This window comes from Ciconia boyciana, chromosome 1, assembly GCF_034638445.1.
Source record: "Ciconia boyciana chromosome 1, ASM3463844v1, whole genome shotgun sequence".
In the NCBI taxonomy this organism is placed as follows: Eukaryota; Metazoa; Chordata; class Aves; order Ciconiiformes; family Ciconiidae; genus Ciconia; species Ciconia boyciana.
In genome coordinates, this window is record NC_132934.1 from 68,101,025 (window position 1) to 68,123,784 (window position 22,760).

The following is a 22,760-nucleotide window of genomic DNA, read 5'->3' on the forward strand; positions in this document are numbered from 1 at the left end:
TCAAGTCACTGTACAAATTTTGACTACATTTTTACAACCGTCCAGTGGACTTGGAACCTTTAGTGATGTAGTCTGAGCATTTCTACTTCTAGTTCTCTGTTCAGGCCAGATTTGATGCTGTATATAAGGCATATCTAGCATGTTAACAAGAAAATAAAATTATTTATTCCACTTTGTCCTTGGGAATTTATAGAGGTTGTATTACCAAATATACCTGTGAACTCCTTAGACTTATGGATTAGTTCCAAGACAGTGAAATAATTAATGTCTCACCAAGCTATATATGAGACTTAGTTAAATATTTTAAGAGTAAGAGCCTAACTGCTAGTTTAACCATTAACTTGATAAAAGTTCAGATTTTGAATGTCGTGTGCAATCTTAAATCTCATTCACAGAATTCTTGATGGGAAGTGCTTTTAGCATAGTCCTCACAACAACCAGGACACTAAGTTTTATCTTGCACCCAGCTGTAATAATATCTACAGTTCAAATAATTACATTAATGCCAACTGTTGCATACGTAAATTATATAACAGACCTTCAATGCCATGTAGATTGACTGGTTTTTTGAGATAAAGGTTTGGGAAAAGCAATGCTTGAGATATTACCTCCCTAGCCCAAAGGGTGGGTACAGCTCAGTGTTAGTTGGGACCCTGGCTGGTTAGATGGTGACCTAAGAGGCAGGAACCACAAACGGTGCAAAAGTCAAGGGTTTTTTACAGGCCTCTTAAACAGACCTTCCTGTAACACTGTGGTGTGGTTCCTTAGGTGTTGTAAGTGGTCCACACGAGAGTATGTAAGATATATAAACCTGTGACTTCAGTCTTAAGAAAAGTGCGTTCTCTATCAGCAGAAGTCAAGGACTGAACTTCTCCCAGACACTGGTGACCTCCATAGCATCAATGCTGCTGTTTTATAGAAATGTGCCACAGGTGCCTGCCATGTGCCTTACTGCGTGGTAATAATTAAGCAATGAGTATCCAAATGTGCAATTATAAACCTATATTCATAGCTGTTGTTTGTCTCAAACAAAGCAATCTGGCTTGCAGCTGGATCCAGCCTCTGCACCTCCCTTGTCCTGCATGTTCCCATATTGGTCTTCTTCAGACCATGGAGTTATGGTAAGTCTCTGAGGGGATCAGCTTTTCCCTATATAAAGTAAGGTGCTGCAAGGGGATCTGGCTGAAGGAAAGGATGGCATTACAAGCAGCTGGTGGCGGGGGATGGAGAAGCACTGCTTCTGTCTTTTGGATTCTTTTTTCTTGTGAGACCTTGGGTTTTCCCTCAGACCTCTGTGTCTGAAATCCTGTGATTCTACACAAGAACCTGAGCCTTTCGAGAAGGGAAAATTATGGGTTTTTTATCCAACATATATGCATACAGAGGGGCTGAGGAAGGAGTTTTGAAGGGCCTTAATTTCCTGCCAGTGCTGGGGATGAAGAGACTAAAAGGGGTGTAAAGAAGATGACATTGCCTCTTTCAGAGGAGCAGTGAGAGCAGGTCTAAGCAAGTTAGGCACAGATATATATACTTGCCCTGGTCTTACACTCTTTGTTATATATTTAGTTTATTATAGCTGCTGGAAACAAAGAGCCAATATTAGGCTTGAAAACACGACTTATATAAGATAAAGGAACCCAGAAATACAACGCACATAAATATGAGAAAAGGGAATTGCTTGCTCTCAGAAATGTGGAATAAATTTGCAGAGGCAGAGTAAAAGATGAGAGATTATAAAAAGGCATTAGGGCTGTCACTGTAAAGGAGTCAGGGAATTACACAGCAAGCTCACATTACCAATTCAAACTGGGGTTTGCTGTAAAGAATGGCCTGGCCTTTAGAGGCAACAGCATAGCAGTGCAAAGTGCATTGAAATCCGATATTCTTTGGAGAATTCAGCAGCATATGGGTATAGAAAAAAGTAAATGGTAAGCATCAGCTATGTACATGTAGCAGCTTCATAAAAACTCAGAGATAAAGAAAATTGTAAAAATGAGCTATTTGTTCAAAATATCAACCTAGAAAAGAATAGAACTCATGCTGATAGAGCAGGACACATTACAGCCATGGTTTGAAGTAAGGGTAGATATATTTATACTTTGCTTTTCTGGCAGAGACTACATTGCAGTGTTGGATTTCCCTGTGGTTGTGCTATAGGGAATCTAGCATTAGAGCATCTCATAACGCCCATCATATCTGCATTTGCCAGGCAGAGAACCACAGAAGGGGGCTGAGTAATGAGCTGTAGTTCAAAGGACAGGATTTTCAACCATTTTCAAGGGCTGATAGGGGAGACTCCACTGTGTAACATCTAGTCCCAGATATCCTGTATTGAAAGGTCTACTGAAAAATGGAATTAAGGTACTTGAGATTTCTTTAAAAAGCTACTGGATCTAAAAGAGATTCTTCTGCTGCTGAACTTGAGAGACTGCCTTTAAAACACAGTCAGTCTCCCTTTATTTTAAGAGGCGGTTGAGAACCAAACTTACTAGTACAAGACTAATCTGGGTGCTTATAAATACTGATGAAGATATGTGAAAGTCATACTATTTCATGGGGAACAAAGATACTAAAGTGCAAGGAGACGCAGCCTGCATAAAAAAACAAGTCTTCATGGACTCACAATGCTCTGTCTGCCAAGGAGATTGCTTCTTTCTCCTTCAGAGTACAAACGCCTGAAGGACAGGCCTTTGGGAGACAAGAAGAATATGGAGATGAAGCCTGGGGAAGTAGGATCTGAAAAGACTCTACTGAGATCAGGCAGAGATCAGTAGGAGCTCCTTGAAAGATATTTTGCATGCTGTTAGAGCAGCTAATGCCATTTTATTTTTTATACTTTATAAGGACCATAGCAGGAAAAAAAGGAAGAGGGAGGTGTAACACATGCTATTATTAAGAGGATCAGCGAGGACTGGCCTGAGAGGATCAGGCTTGAGAGAAACTGGGACAGAGAGGCCCGTTCTGATACCTGTACTTGCCTACATTATTATACACTTGTATTAACTTTCCCTACCGTAAACCCTACTTAAGGTCTGCCTGAAATGGCATTTTGAACCTGTATGGTTGGATGCCCTTGGTCTGGTTTTTTTGTTGTTTTTTTTTAAGCTGTGGTTTAAGCGTTTAAAGAGCAGCTAAAAGTAACTTTGCAAGTGTTTGCAAGCCTGTATTTTTCCACCTGTGTTAACGTCACTAACATGTCTCTAGCCACCGTGGTGCGCTCTTTGGCTGGCACAAGCACTGTCTCGCCAGAGCTCTTGCCCTACCAGGTGGAGGACAGCAGCTCCCAAGTGTCTGTCCCAGCGGATGCGTGACCGACTATAAACCCCATTTCTCCAGTTGGAGTTTCACCATGCTCGTGCACTCATGAGCAAATGCCCCAGACCTTTGGGAGCCACCAGTTTAGGATCTCTGGGTATCCTCTGCTGCTCCTACTGCCTGTTGTAGGGAAAGCCCATGCCACATTGATCTACCCTGCCCAGAAGAGGGTGGTGATTGCCTAGCAAACCCTTCAGCCACCCCCAGCCACACCCCACCTCCACGGCCATCACCCTTTTTACCCCCTCTGGCTCCTCTTTCCTTCCCTGGCCATTCCCATCTCCAGAGCTCCCACCTCTCTGCCCTCGCAGCTCAAAGGACTGACCGAGCTCTCCTGGAAGATGAGGCATTGCTGGGGGATGCTGAAGCAAGCAGACATGGTGGGTAGGCAAGCTCTGGAAGGAGCAGGTAGGATCTGAGTTGGGTTGTGTACAGTGCAAGTGTTGTCTTGGTAAAATAAAAGGACCAATGTTTTGGATTCCATGGCAAAGCCATTACGGTACCACAGTCTTAGTAAACAGTCTGCTTACTGTAATGCTGGGAATACATTTAAATTTAGCCTGATTTTGCTGTCTCATCTTTGGCTGTGACTGAATGGTGGCTTTGTTTATAGTACCTGTTTTCATGTACCAGTAAAGCAGCTCACGCAGAGGTGATGTTCAGGTGAGGAAGGGTGAGTCTTTCTGGATGGGGCAGGCAGAAGGAATTGATGGGGATTCTCATTGTCAGAAAATTGAATGCCAAGTGTGTATTGAACCTGGTGAGATTTCAGCAGCAACTCTGATCTTATTTCACTTTGGAGAACCTCTACAGAAAAAAGAAACTATGTCCATTTGTATCAGACTGTATTTCAGGGAAATACACTCAAAGGGTACCTTTTTTTGATAGTGCTGACAGATGAACTCCATGGCCACTGTACTGGAGCAATATGGGGATAAATGGGGTTTTTGCCATGTTAGATGTGAAACTCCAGTAGAGTGTTCAACTCCTCCTTCCGTCTTGTGGCTTCTCTTCCTTAGCTTTGGAGTGGTTATGTTGCAATGCCGAGGGTACCCATCGCACCTCCATTTGGGGCCTCAGGAACTCTGCCCTACCTGCTTGCCAGTTGTTTGTAAGCTTTTTTAGGACAGCTGCACCTCACAGACGTGAATACTGCAAAAGAAAAAAATTGTTTTCCCTCTTCCCTACTGCCCTCTTCCACTTAATGTTCTTCTGCAATACCTTTAGGAGACTTACAGCATGTAACTGTGTGTTATATTCCTCCTACAGCCTACTGACCACTGCTAGAGACAACATGCTTGACTAGATGGACCTTTGCATTTCAGACGTGGACTCACGCCTTTTCATCCTTATCTTAAAATTAAAGAAGACAAAAATAATTTTGCTGGTAACAGTTATACATGAATATAAATCACAGGTCTTTGCGTTTACTGCTGTCGTGTCAACAGGTTGCTTTTCAGCACCGTTTTCTCCCACTTGCATGACTTCAGAGCCATGCATGTAGGTGTTCGCCAGGAGGAACTGCTGCCTAGTTGGCTGCAGACACCTGTATCAGGGGTCACCGAGCAGCAGAATATTAATGTCTCATAGACAAGTCAGAGATTTACTTTTCCATTACTTGTGAATGTAATGAGACTCCTCAGCTACACAAATGGAAGTTAGGAAAAACAAGCTTGTTTATTTTAAGGTTATGGAAAAATAAAGCTGACTTTCTCCTAGTCCTCAAAGCATTGCTCTGGGAGCAGAGTAAGGTCTTCAGGAGACTTTTTACTGTACGTTTCAGAATGTTTTAATGCTTTGGTTTTTTTGAAAGTTACCTGCGAAGAACCCAGTTTCCTGTTGCTTCTTCCACATATCTCTTGGTTTTCTGAAAATCTCTCAAATAACATACCTGTAATTACAAAGTCAGATCTTGTTTGCTTTGAAAGGCTGTGCCTAATGGGCAAACAAGTAATTAAGATTTCCAGCCAACTGTAGCCAACTTTAGCCACAAAACTCTTCATTTCAGCAGGCGCTGGAATAATTGACTCAACTTCAGTCTGCTTTGAAAAATTTAAACAGTTATTCCAGAATATTGGCAAAAAAATAAAATTAAATTGGACTCTCTGAATTGGGAATTGTTGATTCTGGTTTCATGTTTGAGTTTTCAGAGTTACTTAAGGTATTTCTTTCTAATATATAGTGGGCTGGGCTTTTTCACCTCTTAAGTAACAAGATTTTTTTAAGGACTTGAGTCCTCAACTGAAGGAATATGCTTTTAAGTTGTGTGAGACTGCCAAAGATCATAACCATCAAGGAAATCAGAAAATAGTGACCCTATTACGGCTGAGATTAAAAAGAAAAAGAAAATGAGGGTGAGGACTTGTATGGCAAGACTGTGAAACACAATCTGAGGAGACCAATCCGTACATTTTTGTACAGTCATGAAGAAGCAAAGTCAGGTTTGTTAACCTTTTTCATGGATTCCAGTTTCCTTTACATTTAAATTGGAATGCGTAATGTTTCCTTTTTTTTCATTACTATATAGTGTAATACAATTGCTGTTGCTATTAACCTTCAGGCAGATAGAAAATCAGTGAAGGCTGATGTGTGATACACTTTTATCTGGAATTAATAGCCCTTGCCCTCAGTTGCAGAGAAAATATTGTAAGACTTGATTTGGGATAAAGGTAGTGGGAATGAGAGGTAATGTGGCTCAGAAAAGCCATTTGCTGTTGTCTGGTGGCGAACTCTACTTTTTTTGGCCACAGGTGTCTCACAGGGCAGAGGAAGGAGTTAGAGAAAGCAGATATAATCAAACACCTACAAAAGCTTAATGTTCCATAAATGGCACATGGAGAAAGCGCGACAGTAGCTGCTCTTGAATCCCCAGCGAAGAAAATCTCTGCCTGGTGCAACCAGCTGTTACCTGTGCAGGGGATGGAACAGCAGAAGATTGATGAAGATGTCATGAAACCTGCGTGGTTGGGCTGCACCCTGGTGGGACCTGCCGTTATGTGCCCCTGGTGGAATTGCTGTCGGAAATTGTGTTGAAAAGATGTGGAGGCATCCTCTGCCCAAATGGGTGGCGAAATGTCTTTATTATGGCATGAGTTTGGTGGCTCTTAACATTCATTTGTAGACAGCAGCATCTGTGGGGAAAGAGGTGGGGTTTCATGGGGCTAGTGAGTGGGATGACTTGTTGCATTTTCACAATTTCTGCTTTCGTGTATGTCTGCAGTGTCGTTCATGTCGTCTGGATAATGCCTGTGGAAGGGACCTGCTACGCTGGGCTGCTGAAGATACAGCTGCCAAAAAAATGGTGCGAGTGATTTAGTATGAAACCAGGTTTACAGGGCACACTGGGGCAACAGGTGAACAGTAAGAGGTAGGACCATCAGGTCCTTATTTTGAGTTTAAAAACAGAGGTTTTCTGAGTGGGGTTTAAACTATTCAAGGACATTTAGCTAATGCCTTGGCACTACTTAGAAAAATTCAGCTGACAGTTCTACTTAAGATGCAAGCCAGTCAGGTACAGGATACTCACTGAAGTACGCTCTCAGGAGGCAGAAAACAACATGCCACTGAAAGGCAAAAATGTAGACAGGGTGGAAGATTGCAGCAGAGGCCACAAGTGATAACGGGGCTTGGGCTCATAAATCACATGGCAAACTCTGATAATACCAATGCTCTTACTGTGGAATACTGATTAGCACAAAGTAGTAGGTGACAATTTAGCTCTTTCATAATTTGCTTTTGATACAAACTGTTGTTGAAACAGGTTTTTCCCATGTCCCTCTGAGTTTGTTATCAGAGCTGTGCTGCATGTGGCCTTTCGCAGCACTCTACAATAAAAGGCAGAGGAGATCTTGCTCTGCCCGCCCGTCAGAAATGCCTCCCCTTCCCTCCTTTACGCTCCACTATTTGGACCTATGCTCTGGTAGCTGGACTTTTTGTACAACTGGTTTGGTTTTCACTACCAGCGGTATTAATTTTACTCGCCTACCCTACAAGGGAGAGTGTCGTCTTCAAAAGAAAGGCGGAGGGAGCTGGGGCAGGGCTCATGAGAAAGAATGCGCGATCTGTGCAAAGTCCTTCTCTCTGCAAAGGGAATGCTGCAAAGTCTAGATTTGCTCAAGCTCCGTGTCTGTCTAATACCTTTGGAGTCAGCAACCGCATTGCTCAGGCCAGACTTTGTATTTAGGAATAACTCCTCTCTCTCTGCCTTTGGAAAAGTTGCTGTCCACGCGTAGGAAGGGAACAGTTGGGCCTTGTTGTTAAGGTGGAGACGAGAATCCTCTTTAGTGTTGCTGAGGGCAACTAGAAATAAGAAAATGGCCCAGTATTTACCAAGTTCCTGAATCATTGTCCTGGTTTTTGCTGGGATAGAGTTAACTTTCTTCCTAGTAGCTGGTATAGTGCTGTGTTTTGGATTTTAGTAGGAGAATAATAGTGATAACACGCTGATGTTTTGGTGGTGTTTACACTGGTCAAGGACTTTTCAGCTTCCCATGCTCTGCCAGGGGCACAAGAAGCTGGGAGGGGGCACAGCCAGGACAGCTGACCCAAACTGGCCAAAGGGCTATTCCATACCATAGGGCGTCACGCTCAGTATATAAACTGGGGTGAGTTGGCCGGGGGGTAGCGATCGCTGCTTGGGGATGGGCTGTGCGTCGGTCGGTGGGTGGTGAGCGGTTGTATCACTGGTTTTCCCCTCCCCCGGTTTTTGTTCCTCTCTCGCTCCCTTGTTGTTTTCCTTCTCATTACAATTTATTATTATTATTATTTGTTCCAATTGTTAAACTGTTCTTATCTCAACCAACAAGTTTTCTTACTTTTGTTCTTCCGATTCTCTCCCCCATCCCACAGGGAGCGGAGGGTGAGCGAGCGGCTGTGTGGCACTTAATTGCCGACTGGGGCTAAACCACAACAGTCCTTTCCCTTTCATTTCAAGAAAAGTTCATTTTCTTGAAATCATCTATGGGCCATGTCGTTGTTCTTCTCTGTTTGTGTGATTAGTGCTTTTCTATCTCCCAGGACTAGGAGACTTCTCCAGAAGTCAGTGAACCATCCATGGGCCACTGAGAAGTCAGTTGCCCCTGAAAAATGATAAACTTTCTCTCCTGCTGCATGTGTGGAGGGCTTGGTAAACATGTTCCCACCATTATTCTTGAAAGCCCATAGAAAATATTTCAGCCATTGCTAGAAGACTCATTGCCACACACCTCAGCCCCTTACTTACTGCTGTATCTCATCCAAAGGGAACAGCCATTCCTGCATTCCGCTAGGGAAAAAGCAGCCGGCTAAATGCCTGTGCATCAGCAGCACTTGCAGGATGTACAGGAAGGGGTAAATTTTGCCTGAGGTGGATCCTTTCCCACGACATAAGCTGTATGCACGTGTGCCCTGGGATGTGTTATGCTGTACCCAAATAGCAAAAGATGCCGTGGTGACCAGCATCTCAGAAAAGCTTTAGGCACAGTAGCAGAGTAAAGCCTCCACTCACCTGAAGCCCAGTGGCCCCAAGGAAGAAAATACCATCCTGTTGCCAAGAGTTTGTGACAGAAAGCAGCTCTAGGCTTCAGCTTTAGCAGCGGTGCTTCCCTACCTGCCAGGGCCTGCAGGCACGGTAAAACACAGCCAGTGCTAGGAAACATGGACAAGGAGCGCTGAAAATTCATGGTTCCCCGGGACTTGTGTCTTGTTGTCGACTACCGTGTGTCTGGACAGGTACGAGATGCGACCCCAGCTCTTCCAGCACGGGAGCTGACAACGCTCTCGCCTCTGGAGAGCCCCTTGTGCCTAGCAGGATGCAAACCCACGCCGCGGCCCCCCTTTCACCGGCGCCCAGCCGCCCGCCTTCGCGGGCCTTGTCAGGTCCTCCCGGGAGCACCCCCGGGCACCGAGCCGGACGCTGACCCCGCCGACCTGGCCGGGCTCCGCAGCCCCGCAGTCCCCCGGCCCCCGGCGGCGACTCCCCGCTCCCCCGCCGCCCTCTCGCACCGTGGCGAGAGGAAGCCTCCCTCCCGGGCCGCCCCCGCCGTCCCGGGGACCCCCCTCCTCCCCAGCCCCGGCGGCGGCGGGGCCGCGCCCGGCGCAGACAAGGGTTAACACCAGCGAGCGGAGCCGAGCGGAGCGCGCCGCGCCGCGCCGCCCCTCGCACGGCGGCCCCGCAGCGCCGCCGCCCGGCCCCGCCGCCGCCCCCCGCCTCCCCTCGGCCCCGCCGCCGCCCCCGCCTCGGCCTCGGCCCCGGCCCGCCGCCGCGCACATGGCCCCAGCCCCGGTAAGTCCGCCGGGGGAAGCGCGGCTCCTCCGCGCCCGCCGCAACAAAAGCGGGGCGGCGCCGGGGCGGGGGCGGAGGGGGCCGGGCCGGGCCGGGCGAGCGGAGCCCCGCGAAGTAACGGGCCGGGAGCGCGGGGGCTCTCCCGAGGCGGCCGCCGCGGCGGGAGACGACTTGACGTTGTCGAGGCGTCCGGGGGAGCGGGGCGGGCGGGAGCACCGCGGGGCTGCGGCGCTGGGCCGGGGCCGGCCGCCGGGCAGGTGCCGGGGAGCGCGCCCGAGCGGCGCGTAGCGAGCGGGCACGGCCGGTGAGGAGCGGGCGGTCGCTGCGGGGCGAGCGACCCTCTGCGGCCTGCAGCCCCCTCTGTCCCACCCTCCCGCTGCGAGGGCAGCCGAAGGGTGGCCCCGGGACCGCGGCGCGGGGCCGTTGCATCGTGGAGGGCCTGGCCGGAGCCATCTGATTAGGAAATCTCTAGCGTTCGGCTGGCCGAGGCCAAATCTAGCAAGCCCACGTGTGTACCAACCCACACGTGGGCTGCCAGCCAGGACCCGAGGGCGGCGATGGCAAGCAAGGCTGCTGCGAGAACTGCCCCGGCGGTGCCCTGCTGCTGGGGCTGGAGGAGCTGTCAGTGCCCGGGCAGCGGAGGGGACGCAAAGCCCCGGTGCCTCAGGCAGGGATCCGTCAGCTGTGGGCTCTTTCTAGGGAGAATGAGCTGGCATGCAGGGTGAGGGCAGGGCAGCCTGCGTTTTCTTAGGGATCCCACCCAGTAAGGACTATGCCTTGGGCAGTCCTCCATGAAAGCACGCAAGCACTCTTGTTCAAGGGCTTGCACGTCTCCCGTGCGTGACCTGCCTTCAGCCTGGGGAAAGATTATGCTTCCCAGGACAACTAGAGGACCTGTAATTTTGAGATCTTCTAAGGAGCTCTTGTTCTAAGGACTTCCTTCAATGGACAGAGACAGAGCCTGTATTTCACTCGGCTGCGTTTGTGTCCCTTATGGAGTGTAAAGGGAACAGACATCCCCGACCCTCTCCACAGGGATGTGTTTGGTGCATCCCCAGGGAGAGCTGCCTTTGGCCCTTTCTCCTCATAGCCCTCGGTGGAATAGACTACAAGAAGGCCTGTGGGAGGAAAGGTGAATAGGGGGTTCTCACTTTAACGGCGGTCTCCTGAAAGCCAAAATCAACCACTGGAGTTTAGAGTAGGTTTGAGGTAGCTCTAAACTTATTCTGAGTGGAGATTCAGAAAACAAGAGCTGATTCCTGCAGAGTTCCCATCCTGCTTTTAGCAGCAACTGCTGTCTCCAGATGGCTTCACACAAGTTTTACTTACAGACATGTCCAGTGTGTATAAAAGGAACAGCACTTGAGCCAAAGTTCCCATAAATCAGACTCTCTGATTTTCTGAGAGAGACAAGAGGAGCTTCTTAATATGAGTATTTATCCTGTGTGTTTCAGCATCTATTTCAGAAGTAGATGACAACTGTGTGCAAACACCAATACAAGGAGAACGCTAGATCAGCAGTTCCCCTGCAGGGTAAGGCCTTCCTGCATTTAGAGAGCATCCCTTGTGTATATATGTATGTATACACCTACTTCCAAAGAAGATTCTTCCTTTAATGCTTCTGAGCAGAAACACCTATACTTGATGAAGAAAGGCCAGCGTTCTCCCATGACGTTCATTGAATGACACAACAAACCCCATCCCTCTGCCCAGGACAGAGAGCTAGTGGTGGTGGCACAACCCCAAGCAGGAAAAATGGATTATTTTTCCATCTTGCCTTGTTCAAGGATAGCCATCTCCCAGATTAAACAATAGCGGGTGAACAGTTTGTGTGGGAGAGGACAGTATCTCTTCAATATAGTCATTTCTGAGAGGATAACATCTTTCTCTTTGAACCCTGAGCAATACCATTTCACATGCCTGGGTTTCCCCTTGCACTTGGAAAAGATGGCTTTTCCGCTTGGTTCCCACGCTGTTGGCCTGGGGAAGCACTGTTGACCTTTACAGTGACGCAGGCCTAGGAAGGAGGATTCCTTCTCTTGGTTCTGTGTTCCATATGTCCTCTCTGAGACAGCGTATCTGACTCGACACCATGCAGAAGAGCCACAATGGCTGATCCTCCTTTGCTGCTCACTTCTCTCCTCTGTGCCCTGTATCGGTGCTGGTTGCCTGCTGAGACACACTTGCATTGTTCAGGGCCACCAGCAGCTTCAGGGTGGCGGCCTGCAGCTCTTCCTCCTGCACTACCTTCCCCATGGTCAACAACTGCTGAAGTATCTGCAGTGAACTCTGCACATGGGTATCTTGTAGCCTCAGGAGAAGATCCTGGATGTCACTGGTGGGCAGCTGTCCTTGCTGCTGGCCACTGGCTGTCACCTCTGTGGCATGTGGGCCAGAAGGATTTAGTTGCATGCTCCTTGACCGTGGTGTGCCCTCAGGTAAGGAGGTGGGCATCACAGCTACTTCTGTGTCAGGGTTGGAGTGGGCTGGCTGGGCCGTTGTGGGAGACATAGGAAAAAAGGGCTGGGGACTGAAGATGCCAGACAACATGGCATCAGTGCTCATGGTCATGTCGTTGAAGGCTCGTGTGCCACCCAGCTTGGCTTTGCTCTCTCCTGGGCATGCAGTCCTCTGTGGAGGAGAAAACACACCTCTGTAGATGTGGTGGGCTTCAGGAGCAGGCACCTAGCCACCCCCCTGTTCTGTGTGGTTAGCACCCACTGCACAATCCCGTCTTTCCCACTCCCTACAAAGATGAGCCCAAGAAAGGAAAGAAACCTTCTTCTCCTTTCCTTGTCAAGTCTCCCCATGAGTCTCTTCTTGTGACTCTCAGTTGTCTTTCTCTTTACTTTCCTTCTCTTCTAGCCTGCATGAATCACCCTTTCTCCTGCAGTAACCTAGATTGTCTCAGCTTTGTTGGGAATGAGAGCTGGACATAAGGGATTAGGTGGTCCTCAAAGGTTCATTTTCTTCAAGAATACCTTGTGCAAAGTCTCCTTTTTGGCGGGTGCCATCTGTGTAAGCTAGTCAGCTTGGTGTGAGTGCCCCTGGAAGGTGGGCTGCCCATAGCTCTCTTCTATCATCCCTGTCTTTTAGCCTCCCGTTTTCCCACTTCCTCATTTTCAGGGCTCTCCCTTTTGCCTGTTAATTGCCCAGAGCACATGATGGTCTTCAGGAAATAGCTAAGTAACTCACCTTAATGAAATACCTTTTCCTAGTACAGCGATAAAAAGAAAAGGTGCAGAAGTCGGGGAAGAAGGGAGTTCCTGGCAGTTCAGAGCATATGGGCCCTGGAAAGAGGCAAATAAAGACACAGACTCAGTGATAAACTCCAGTGCTGGGGTCCCACCAGCCCTCAGCAATAACCTCACTGTCGAATGACCTCCCTCCATGAAAACCCCTGTGCCATTTTGGTGCCTCCTTGAACCACGGTGGGAAACTCCACCGCTTCTTGGTCATCTCCATGACCCAGGTGTGAGAGGAGGCTGGTCCCAGGGACACATTTGGATGCAATCAAGTGTGAGAGAGGATGCTCATGAGCAGATGTCTTCTCCTCACCTCCTCCCTCTCCCCCACCAGCTCATGAGTTTCTGTCCCTCCCAGCAATCAGGTCCAGTGCTGGCCATGCAGAACCCCCATCCCTCTGCCTGCCCTTGGGAGTCATGGTCAGCTTTACCCTCAGGGATGACTCCGTGGTTTTCGTACTCATCCAGTCTCCGGACCAGGGGGTTCTGGCAGCCATACAGCACGCGAAGGAGGCAGGCAGTGCTGGCGCGGCGGGCAGCCCGGAGGGACCTGAAGAACTGGTGGTACTCCTGGTCGGAGAGCGGCGTTCCCGGCTGCTGCACCTTCCCGCCCTGAAGGCCGGCTGTGCAGCCCCAACCCAAGAGCACTGGTGAAAAATAAAATGCAGGGAGTCAGAGGGAGGAGGAAATGCTACCCATGGCACACTCAGAAGAGCTGGAGGGCTGAAACCACATCTCTGTTGCCTTTTCTGGGTGCAGGATCCAGCACATGGGAAATGCAGTAACAGGCTCAAGATGGGGGTCTAGACCTGCGGAAAACCTGCTCTGCCCATGTTGAAAGGGGTGTAGTATTTTGGGGACAGTAAATGGCTGAGGAACCTTGACCAAAGCTCTGGAGATTCACATCTTGAACTGGGAGAAATGTCTTGGCAGTCATGGCTGAAACTGGGAATGCAGCTCTTCTGTTGGGGCGGGAGCAAGGAGACTGTTTCCTTTCCAAATCTTAGCCTTTGCAAATTCTCTTCCCCTGGGTAAGTGGGTCCAGACCCCTTGAGTTAATGCGGCATGGATGTGTGTATGCCCTTACAACAGTCCAAGCATTCACTGAACCCTTATGCAAAACTTAAAGCCAGTTCTTCCCTGTAAAAAGCATTATGAAAGCTTGTGAAATCAAACATTTGGAGGTTAGATGTACCCAAATAAAAGCTTCATGTGCAATCTTAATTTCATCTCCTCTTGCATATGCTTTTTATACATTCTTTAAGTACACAGCAGCCTACTCTTCTTTCTTTAACACTTGCAGCTCCTTCAGTGTAGAGACTGGACCTGTTCTGGCAGGGAATCAGTTTCTTGGGTTAGGCACTTACTATATTCAGGACATCTGCCTCATTTCCCACAGCTTGGAAGGTGTATGGAAGAATGAGTCAGGCAGATGCTGGAAGGGCAAGGGTAGTTTTGTGGATACTCTTCCAAGAAGTAGGTTTTATTCCTGGCTACACCACAGAGGCTCCTGTGTGATGCTAGGCAAGTACCAGGTTTCTTAGCATGTTATTTACGGCATTTTCCTTACCTTGTGGGTTGCCGTTTATAGGAAGGCTGAGCTCTCTTGCAGTTTTGGAGTCTGCATGTGGTGTATTTTGAATGGCAAGTAAGTTCTACATTAGCATATGTACTCTGAGAAGACAGGGCTGAGATATCTCAGACTGAGATTCTAAAAGTAGTGGATGTTTTTGACTTTAATCCCTCTCTGCCCCCATTTTGCCATTTGCAAAATCACTATAAACCAATTAAGCACTAAAGTGAAGCACTAAAACATAGAGTATGTAAAAAGTTCATGAGGAAATGAGTCAGTCTGTCTATAGCAGAGTTCAAATGGGATCAGTACATAAATCAGAGTCAAAGACTGAACAATAAGGGTGACATAACATACTGAATAGCAGCTCATTAGAAAGGCAGTGTCCATCCAGGAATTAAAGAAGCCAAAACCTGTGTGAAAAAAGTAAAGCCAGGTAGTTAAAGAGCTGGGTTACTACGTCCATGCACAGGGGGAACAAATCTAAGGTTGCAAAATGGCATGCTCCAAGTTTGACTTTGCAACCTCTGTAACAGTCTCTTAACCTAAGATGTCTTTTTTTAACCCTTTGGGTAAAAACAAACTTAAAAACTTCCTCATGGCCTCTATCTTATTAACACCTATGTGTCTGCAGATGCAGCAGGATCAAAGAACAGCATGTAACTTTCCCCCTGCGAGGACAGCAGGGGTTATCAAGCACTTGATGAGGCAGTATGAGACGAGAGCACCACACTTTGCCAGGTGACTGTAAAGGTTTGCAGAAAGCAGGGGAATGAGGAGACGGGAGGATACGGGACCCCTCCATGGTCTCCCACCAGGGTGTAGCCAGAGCAGCCTGGCCTTTCTGTCCATTTCTTCCAGCTGTATCCCTTTCTGTTTGCCTTTAACCAAGGTCCTCTCTCAGACCTCTTTCTCCTGCCTCCCCTGTCGCTTCCCCTGGCCAGCTCTTCCCTTCTGGCCTTGCGGGTCAAGTACAGATCTCTGCCTTTGCGCTCGTGTCTGGTTTACGTGCCCAGCTGTCCCCATCATCGCGTCTCCCATCTCCACCTCTGCTCCAGCCTCTGCCCACTGCATCCAGCTCCGAGTCCTCCTCCCCGGCTCCTTGGTTACTCTCTAGCCCTCCTTGATGAATAAAATACCTACTCCAACGGGTGAAGGCCAGCAAAATTTTAAGCACCTGAGATTTTTGCACCTGAGGCGTTCGAGGGTGCTCCTGTCTCTTCCTCTCGCCTCCAAATTGCCAAAGCTGAGGAGCGATGGGGAGGGGTAAAGACCAGCTGGGCTGGCCGCCCTTCCTCACAACCTGGCTTGAAGGAGAGACGTTTCCTACTCACCAGACAAAACCAGACAAGCCCACGTGGCCGACATCACACCGTGAGTGGTGCCTGTAACAGCCTGGGGCCCCCTGCGCTGCCAGAGGCGTCACCTCCGCTGCGTTGCCCACCTGCCTGCGTCCTCCTTCCTGCCCCGCCAGGTTCACCCAGGAGAGCTGGGGAGGCAGCGCAGCTGGTGGTGTCACAGACACCTCTGTTCCCACTGTTCCTCCTTCCGCCGCCCTTGCTTCCTCCCGCCCACGCCTCCCTCCGCCTCCTCTCCTGCCCCACCGCCGGGCCTGCACGCTGCCCGGCGCGGCGTTTGTGTCGGGGAAGGCGGCGGCGGCCGCCTGCGTGAGGCTGAGTTGGGACCCGGCCCACCTCCTGCGGCAGTGGGGTCTGCCCTCCTCCTCGCTGTGCCACCGGGTCCAAACTCAGAGAAAGCCTCCACGGAAGATGTTTGGTTTCACTGGGTTGACATCCACTGCAGCTTTCTCTTCTCCATGCCTCTCCTGCCTCCCCAAGGCTTGTGGTCTCAGTGGTGGCTTGCCCACCCGCGGCCAGCCACGTCCTTCATGGGGCAGCCCCTCTGGGGCCTCTGTCCGTCATCACAGGAGCTCGGTGCGGCCCATCGCCTCCCCGTGCTACAGGTCACCTCTCTCGTTCCTCATTCAGCCTCATAAGGACCAGGTTATCTCATCAGCCAGGACGCTGCTTGGGGACTCAGTTCTGTCCAAACACGGCTGCTCTGGAGACTGGCATCTCATCCCTGTCTGGTGCTCAGTGGTGTTTCAGGTTTCCCATCTTGTTTAGGGACAGATCTTTACTACCCATTGCACAACGTGCTTTTCTGCCATATCCCACAACCTGCCTGGCTCTGCACAACATCAGCGGTCTCCTGCATCCGTTTTCTGCCTTCTGTAGGTGCTCACCCACCATTTTAGGGTGCGCGTTGACCATGTGCTCGCAGCAGCTCTTGAAGGACAGCAGGAAGGGACTGAACCAGAAGGACATTTCTCTCCTAAAATCAGAAGGATGGTTCAGCAGGGTCAGGCTCACCTGCAGAGCGGCACTGCCTCGTAGGTGGATGGGGCTCGTATGGGGAGGGAGACCTCGGCTTCCTTGCCTCTTACCCGGGATCAGAGCCTGCAGCCGCTGCCTGCTGCTGGGACCAAAGGATGATGCCCACCAAATCCACTGTGGAGAAGATGGTGGGGAGCAGGAAGGACCTGACTCCAGGCTGAGGCAGAGCCAACAAAATGTCAGCTCTCCATTTTATCAGGGGCCTTCTTTTATTGCGGTGGCATTATGCAGGTGGGGAAATCTTCCCTCTGTCCTCAGGAGGGTCTGGCAACCGACGTCTATCGCAATACCCTCCTCTGGTACACCGCTGAGCAGCCAGTTCAGTTTGTTTCTCATTTTGAAAGGAAAAGATGCTGGTTTACATTTCTTTTTCGTATGAGCACCCGGTCATGAGTAATTTTACACTTGTTCCTCGTGGCACGGTGGGAATCCACGTGAGCAAAATGGTGCAACGCCATTGCAGAGCTGGCATTCACATGTGCAGTTTTTAAGCATTTTCCTTCTGTAACCTGTACCTTTCTAGGACGTCACTGAGCCCTCAGCATCTTAAAATGCCTCTGTGCAAATACCACTGCACAAATGTAGTGCTAAAGCAAAATGGGTGACCTAATTTTCTATCCCACAAACCCCACTCCCACGCAGCGTCCTTCTGCTCTGAAAAGAGATCCTTGAGAAGTGGGATTGCATGTTGGCTGTCAAAACTGGCCAGACTAAGTCATCTTGGTGTTCATGCATAAACAGGTGTGTGTGACTGTTTTTTTCTGCTCACTGCCAGCCCTGTAAACTCCATCTGGAATGAGGCAGCCAAATTGCCATTTTTCTGGAGCACAGGACAGGAAACTCTGCCTTTGGACTGCTCCTGTCGATAATGTGTGAGCAGATCAAAGTCTCTTCTCTTGCCCAGACCTGTGCGTGCCTGGCTGAGCCACTGAGAGCAACCAAGCAAAATACTTCTTCAGTAAAGGCAATAAACGGGACTCCAGGCAGATGCAGAAAGCAGCCCAGTTGTGAAGGCGGCATTTTTCCTCTGCCTGCAGAACAGAACTGCATTAAATACATTATATTCTCCTTTAGTTCACTAGGAAGAAAGGTGATGGACAGAAAATGGTTTGAGGAATCGATATATTCTTATACCAAACTCAGTAGGAGGCATTTTTGGCCTGGAAGCGCAGGAGGAACATCCAGACACTCGTGAGAAGGCAGCAAGCTGGCAGGCAGCTCTCTGCAGCACATCTTTGCTACGTGAGCTGGCCCTGGTTATTGGACCCAAACGGTGGTGTCACGGTGTGCGTGACAGAACAGGCAGTGACCCAGACTCATGTTTCTGGGTGTCATTTTCCTCTGGTTGCTTTTGTCTCCTCAATACTTATTCTCCTGTAATCTCACCCTACACAACTGCTACTATGACGGGTATTTATTACATCTGTTTTCTTTCCTCTCATCAGGATCTGCAGTCCCTGCCTTGGCTTTAACCCCCTGGATGGAGTGAAGAGAAACAGCTTTGTGGCCAGAAGCAGCTAAACAGCAAGACAGTAGAGAGATTTCTCACAAGGTGAGAAATTGAATAGAGCATGTCTGGGAAGGGAAGAAAAGAGCTGAATGCTGAAAATTTGGGATGTACTGTGCTGCACGCCCCACACTCATCCTGCCTCTTCTGCTCCCATACTATATAGATTCTGCTTTCAGGAAGATTCATAGGCAGGGTACAACAAAGATGAAACACACTCCTGGGGAATCTAATACCCTTTCAAAAAGAGCCTATCCAAAATAAAATTAAATCCTGTGTATTTTTCGGCAAAGACTATACTCAGCATGTTAGAAGGCCTAACTAACCAAAGTGTGGCTTTTTCTTCCTTTCACCCTGACAGTATTTTGAATGTTTTAGTGGTCCTTTTGCTGCCTTGGGGTGCATGCCTTGGGCCAGTGCTATACCTTTATTTGTACTACAAATGTTTCTCATCCCTGAGTGTTATAAACAAAACTTTGGAAATCAGTATAACGAGTGTGGTGTTGTCTTCCAAAATCAGCAGATCACCCGAAACAAAACCTGAGGGGTTTGTCCTGCTGCATTGATCTCATATTCGGACCTCCCACACGTAAGAGGACGATGTTAACTCCGTAAGCAGTGCCGTCCAGCTAATCGGCTTACCTCACGTGCCAGGATCCATTTCCCAGGTGTGACCATCATATGACTATAAGTAGTAAAAAACCAGGAGCCTCTGTTTCAGTCTAAATGTTCATTTCCATGCTTGATTAATAGAACAGTTTATCATTCCACTCGCCTATCTGTTCTGTAGACAAAATCTAAATACAATTGGCTGCAGAATATGTAGGGCTTTCTTTTTAAGGAAAAGGGCTATGACTGGAAAGAAGAAAGAAAATAGTCTACTTGGCAGGGTGGATGTTCCTGTGGTGTTGGCTGCTTCCTTCCTTGATTAAGCAGGGGAATGCTGGAAGAAGAGCAGTGATTCATAGGCAATGGGAGGAGAAGTAGCTACGGTGGGGGTTGTTGAGGAGAGCAGTAATGATGTTCCTCTAACCTTGCTAGACATGGGAACTTCGAGGACAAGCAGGTGACAGGTTTTGTCCTTTAGGGCTGTAACTTTATGACAGAGGACCCTCTTTGCAGTCTGTGCCACAGTGGCCACCCATCCTCAGGTCACACTCCCTTCCTGCGCTCCTCAGTCTCCATGCCCTCACTCTGCCCAGAGGAGATACCGAGGGGCTGGCTCGTGCACTGTTAGCTAATGGTGGCTGATGTGCAGCAGGTCTCTGCGGTTGCCCTGTTTGGACTTCTCCCTCAGAGAAGCGTGGGGGGCAGTTATTCATTGCTAGTTCCTCTGTTCACTCCAGCAGGTGACAGGACCATGGGCGACACACAGAAGGGCAAGCTTCAGCAGGAAAGTCCTGTGAGAGCTGAACTGCATCTGTTCCCCTCCAGAAAGCTCACAGGAGATACCCTCCAGGACGCCGATCAAAGACAGGCCTGCAAGCAGGAGCTGAAGACAGAAAATGAGCTGGAGACGTCTTTTGGAAAGAGACGGGGAATGGTAACTCCCTGTGGGATGGAAGTCTGGGAGTGCGAGGACAGTGGTGGAGCCCACATCAGCAAGGTTATCCTTGCTGGGGACAAGCCAGACCCACCCATGTGTGGGAACGGTGCCATTTGGATTCAGCAGGTGGGAGAGAAAACCTATGAGTGTCCCGAGTGTGGGAAGAGCTTCAGCCGGAGCTCATACCTGAGCCAGCACCAGAGGATCCACCTGGCAGAGAAACCCTTCAGCTGCTCCGAATGTGGGAAGAGTTTCACCCGCAACTCGGACCTGATCAAACACCAGCGGATCCACACCGGCGAGAAGCCCTACCAGTGCAATGAGTGCGAGAAGACCTTCAGCCAGAGGTCCAATGTGATCAGGCACCAGCGGACCCATACGGGGGAGAGACACTACCAGTGCAACGAATGCGGGAAGAGCTTCAGCCAGAACTCGCATCTCATCGTCCACCAGCGAAGCCACAAGGGTGAGAAACCCTTTAATTGCCCCCGGTGTGAGAAAAGCTTCAGCGACCGCTCCTCCCTGATCATACACCGGAGAGTCCACACCGGAGAGAAGCCCCACAAGTGCCAGGAGTGCGGGAAGCGTTTCCGGGACAGCTCGGCCATCATTCGGCATCAGAGGATCCACACGGGAGAGAAACCATACGAGTGCACCGAGTGTGGGAAAACCTTCCGACAGAGCTCCTCGCTGGTGACCCACATGCGAACACACACGGGCGAGAAGCCCTACAAGTGCCCCGTGTGCGGGAAGGGCTTTAGCCAGAGCTCGGCACTCACCACTCATCGCCGGATCCATGGGGGGAAGGCCTTGCCCATGTACCACGGCAGCCTCCTGCCCAACCCCTACCAGTGCGCTGAGTGTGGCCGGAGGTGCAGCGACCGCTCCACTCTGGCCAAGCACCAGACCACGCATGCCGAGGAACGGCCCTACATCTGCGTGGAGTGTGGGGACAGCTTCCGTCGGAGCTCGGCTCTCAACGTGCACCTGAGGATCCACCGCGGGGAGAGACCCTACAAGTGCGAGGAGTGCGGAAAAACATTCAGGCACAGCTCAGCCCTTGGTGCCCACCTGAGGATCCATGCAGGAGCCAAGCCCTATGAGTGTGGCGAGTGTGGGAAAAGCTTCCGGAAAAGCTCGACGCTTAAAGTGCATTTGAAAATCCATGTAGCCAAGAAACCTTATAAGTGTACGGTGGGTAGGAGAACACTCACTTCCCGCTCACTTCTGCCATAGGGCTGGAGCGGGTGTTTGGGAGCACCTGAAAAAGGTGGGTGATGAGAACCACAGTGGGAAGAGACTGACTGGAGACGTGGTAACTCTGGTGTCAGGGCCGGGTGCCTAACCCCAGTGGCACAAAAACCACTGGGAGGTCTGGAAGCAGGGAGTTAGTCCTAAGAGCCGAGCGCTGGTGGTTTAGGAAGAGTGCTGAGAGCCTGAGGAATGGGCACCAGCTTCTGGGTAAATTGGGGACTGTGAATATGCGGTAGAATAACGACTGGGAAAATCAGGCTTGTAAAGTAACTTTTCAACTAAAGTGAAGATCAAAATAAAAAGTTCCAGGATGGTTCTGACTCAAAACTTTGGCTTGTTAGACACTGTTGTAATCCTAGGAATTCTCTTTTTTGTTACTTTCCCTTATTTTTCATGAAGGTAGTAAGTTTACCCAGTGTTTGACAAGGCACTTCCAAATCTTTTGAGTCTAAGACTTTGGAGCTGAACTTCAATCTATTTGTCTTTTCTTCCTCTTTTGCAAATCTTACATGGGACAATGAATTCCTACCTCCGCACGCCAAGCCTGAGTGACATGACAGCTGAGTAACGCAAAACTGTCATGGCTGTTCCCAGAAAACATGGATGCGCAAGCACGTCCAGTTGGAACGCCGCCCATTACTAGTCTGTGGCAGTTTCTCCCAAATTCCTCCTTGCTGGCTTGATACACCTTCCAACTTGGGACATCAACAAAACATGGGCAAAAATGTGGCCTTACCTTATTTAACCAAAAAAATATTCCACTCCCCTCCACCCCGCAGATGTCCTAGTCAGAATCGCTACACGATGAGCTCCTGCGGGTAGTCCAGAGACCATTTGCGATTTTGTAGTCCTTTTTATGATAGCGTACTCTTCTTTAGCTCACTATTGTTTGTAAAGTATTAACAAAGTTCAGTGTTAACAGTTAGCAATTACTATATTTGCATTTATTACTATGCTGATGACTGTATATTACATAAACCTCCTCTATATCGCTATGTTTTATTACTAGCTATGTGTTTCCATCCTAAATAAAACCTTTTTTTTCCTCTGTATAATCCAATTTTCTGCCCTTGTGTACGAGGGGAGTGAAATTGCAAATGGGGGTCAGCCCCACGCCGACTTTGGCGTGGCGAGGAGCTCGGGAAGGGCGATCCCACCAGGAAGGGGAGAACGGGAAGCAGCTGCGGTGGGGAGGCGAGGTGTAAGCAAGTATGTAAGCAAGATGTAAGCAAGTGTGAAGTATGGCTGACGAGCGGGCATGCCGGCGTCCGCCGCCGGGCCGGCGGCCCTCCGCCCGGCCGTGCGCGGCTCTGGGGCTTCGGGGGCAGCAGCTGAAGAGCAGGAAGCGTCTAGGGAAAGGCACGGGACGCCATCGGCGGCGGCACTGCGACTCTTCTAGGGAAACGCGGTTCAAGGAGCCAGCTTTAGGGCTGCAAGGACAGAACAGCCCCAGTTTTTCCAGGTGTCACGTAGGAGGAGACAGGGCCCGGCGAAAGGCCGGGGCCCTGGGGGCACGCTCGGCCCGCGGGAACGGCGCGGGGAGGCTGCGGCTGGGCGGCTCCGCACTCCCGCCGTCCCTCCCGGGGGAAAAGCACCGCGCCCGGTGCGACCCGGCGCGGCACGGCGCGGCCCGGCACGTCAGCTCCCGCCGGCCCCGGAGAG

The 22,760-nt window shown here is 49.8% G+C and overlaps 1 protein-coding gene across 5 annotated transcripts in view; it reads left to right on the plus strand.

The window, feature by feature from the left end:
• LOC140656718 (uncharacterized) overlaps nt 1–22,136 on the plus strand; it is a 56,432-nt gene extending 34,296 nt beyond the window's left edge. For 2 of the 5 annotated variants that reach the window (XM_072872798.1, XM_072872784.1), the window contains 3 exons: nt 18,237–18,343; nt 18,819–18,966; nt 19,645–22,136. In XM_072872798.1, coding sequence (XP_072728899.1) covers nt 19,659–21,080 — 1,422 coding nt within the window. In that variant the 5' untranslated portion in view covers nt 18,237–18,343; nt 18,819–18,966; nt 19,645–19,658 and the 3' untranslated portion in view covers nt 21,081–22,136. Of the gene's footprint in view, nt 1–6,505; nt 6,617–9,507; nt 9,578–18,236; nt 18,344–18,818; nt 18,967–19,644 lie in introns of those variants that run through there. The other 3 variants (XM_072872806.1, XM_072872813.1, XM_072872792.1) reach the window with 3 other exon arrangements.
• The last annotated feature ends 624 nt before the right edge of the window (nt 22,137–22,760 follow it).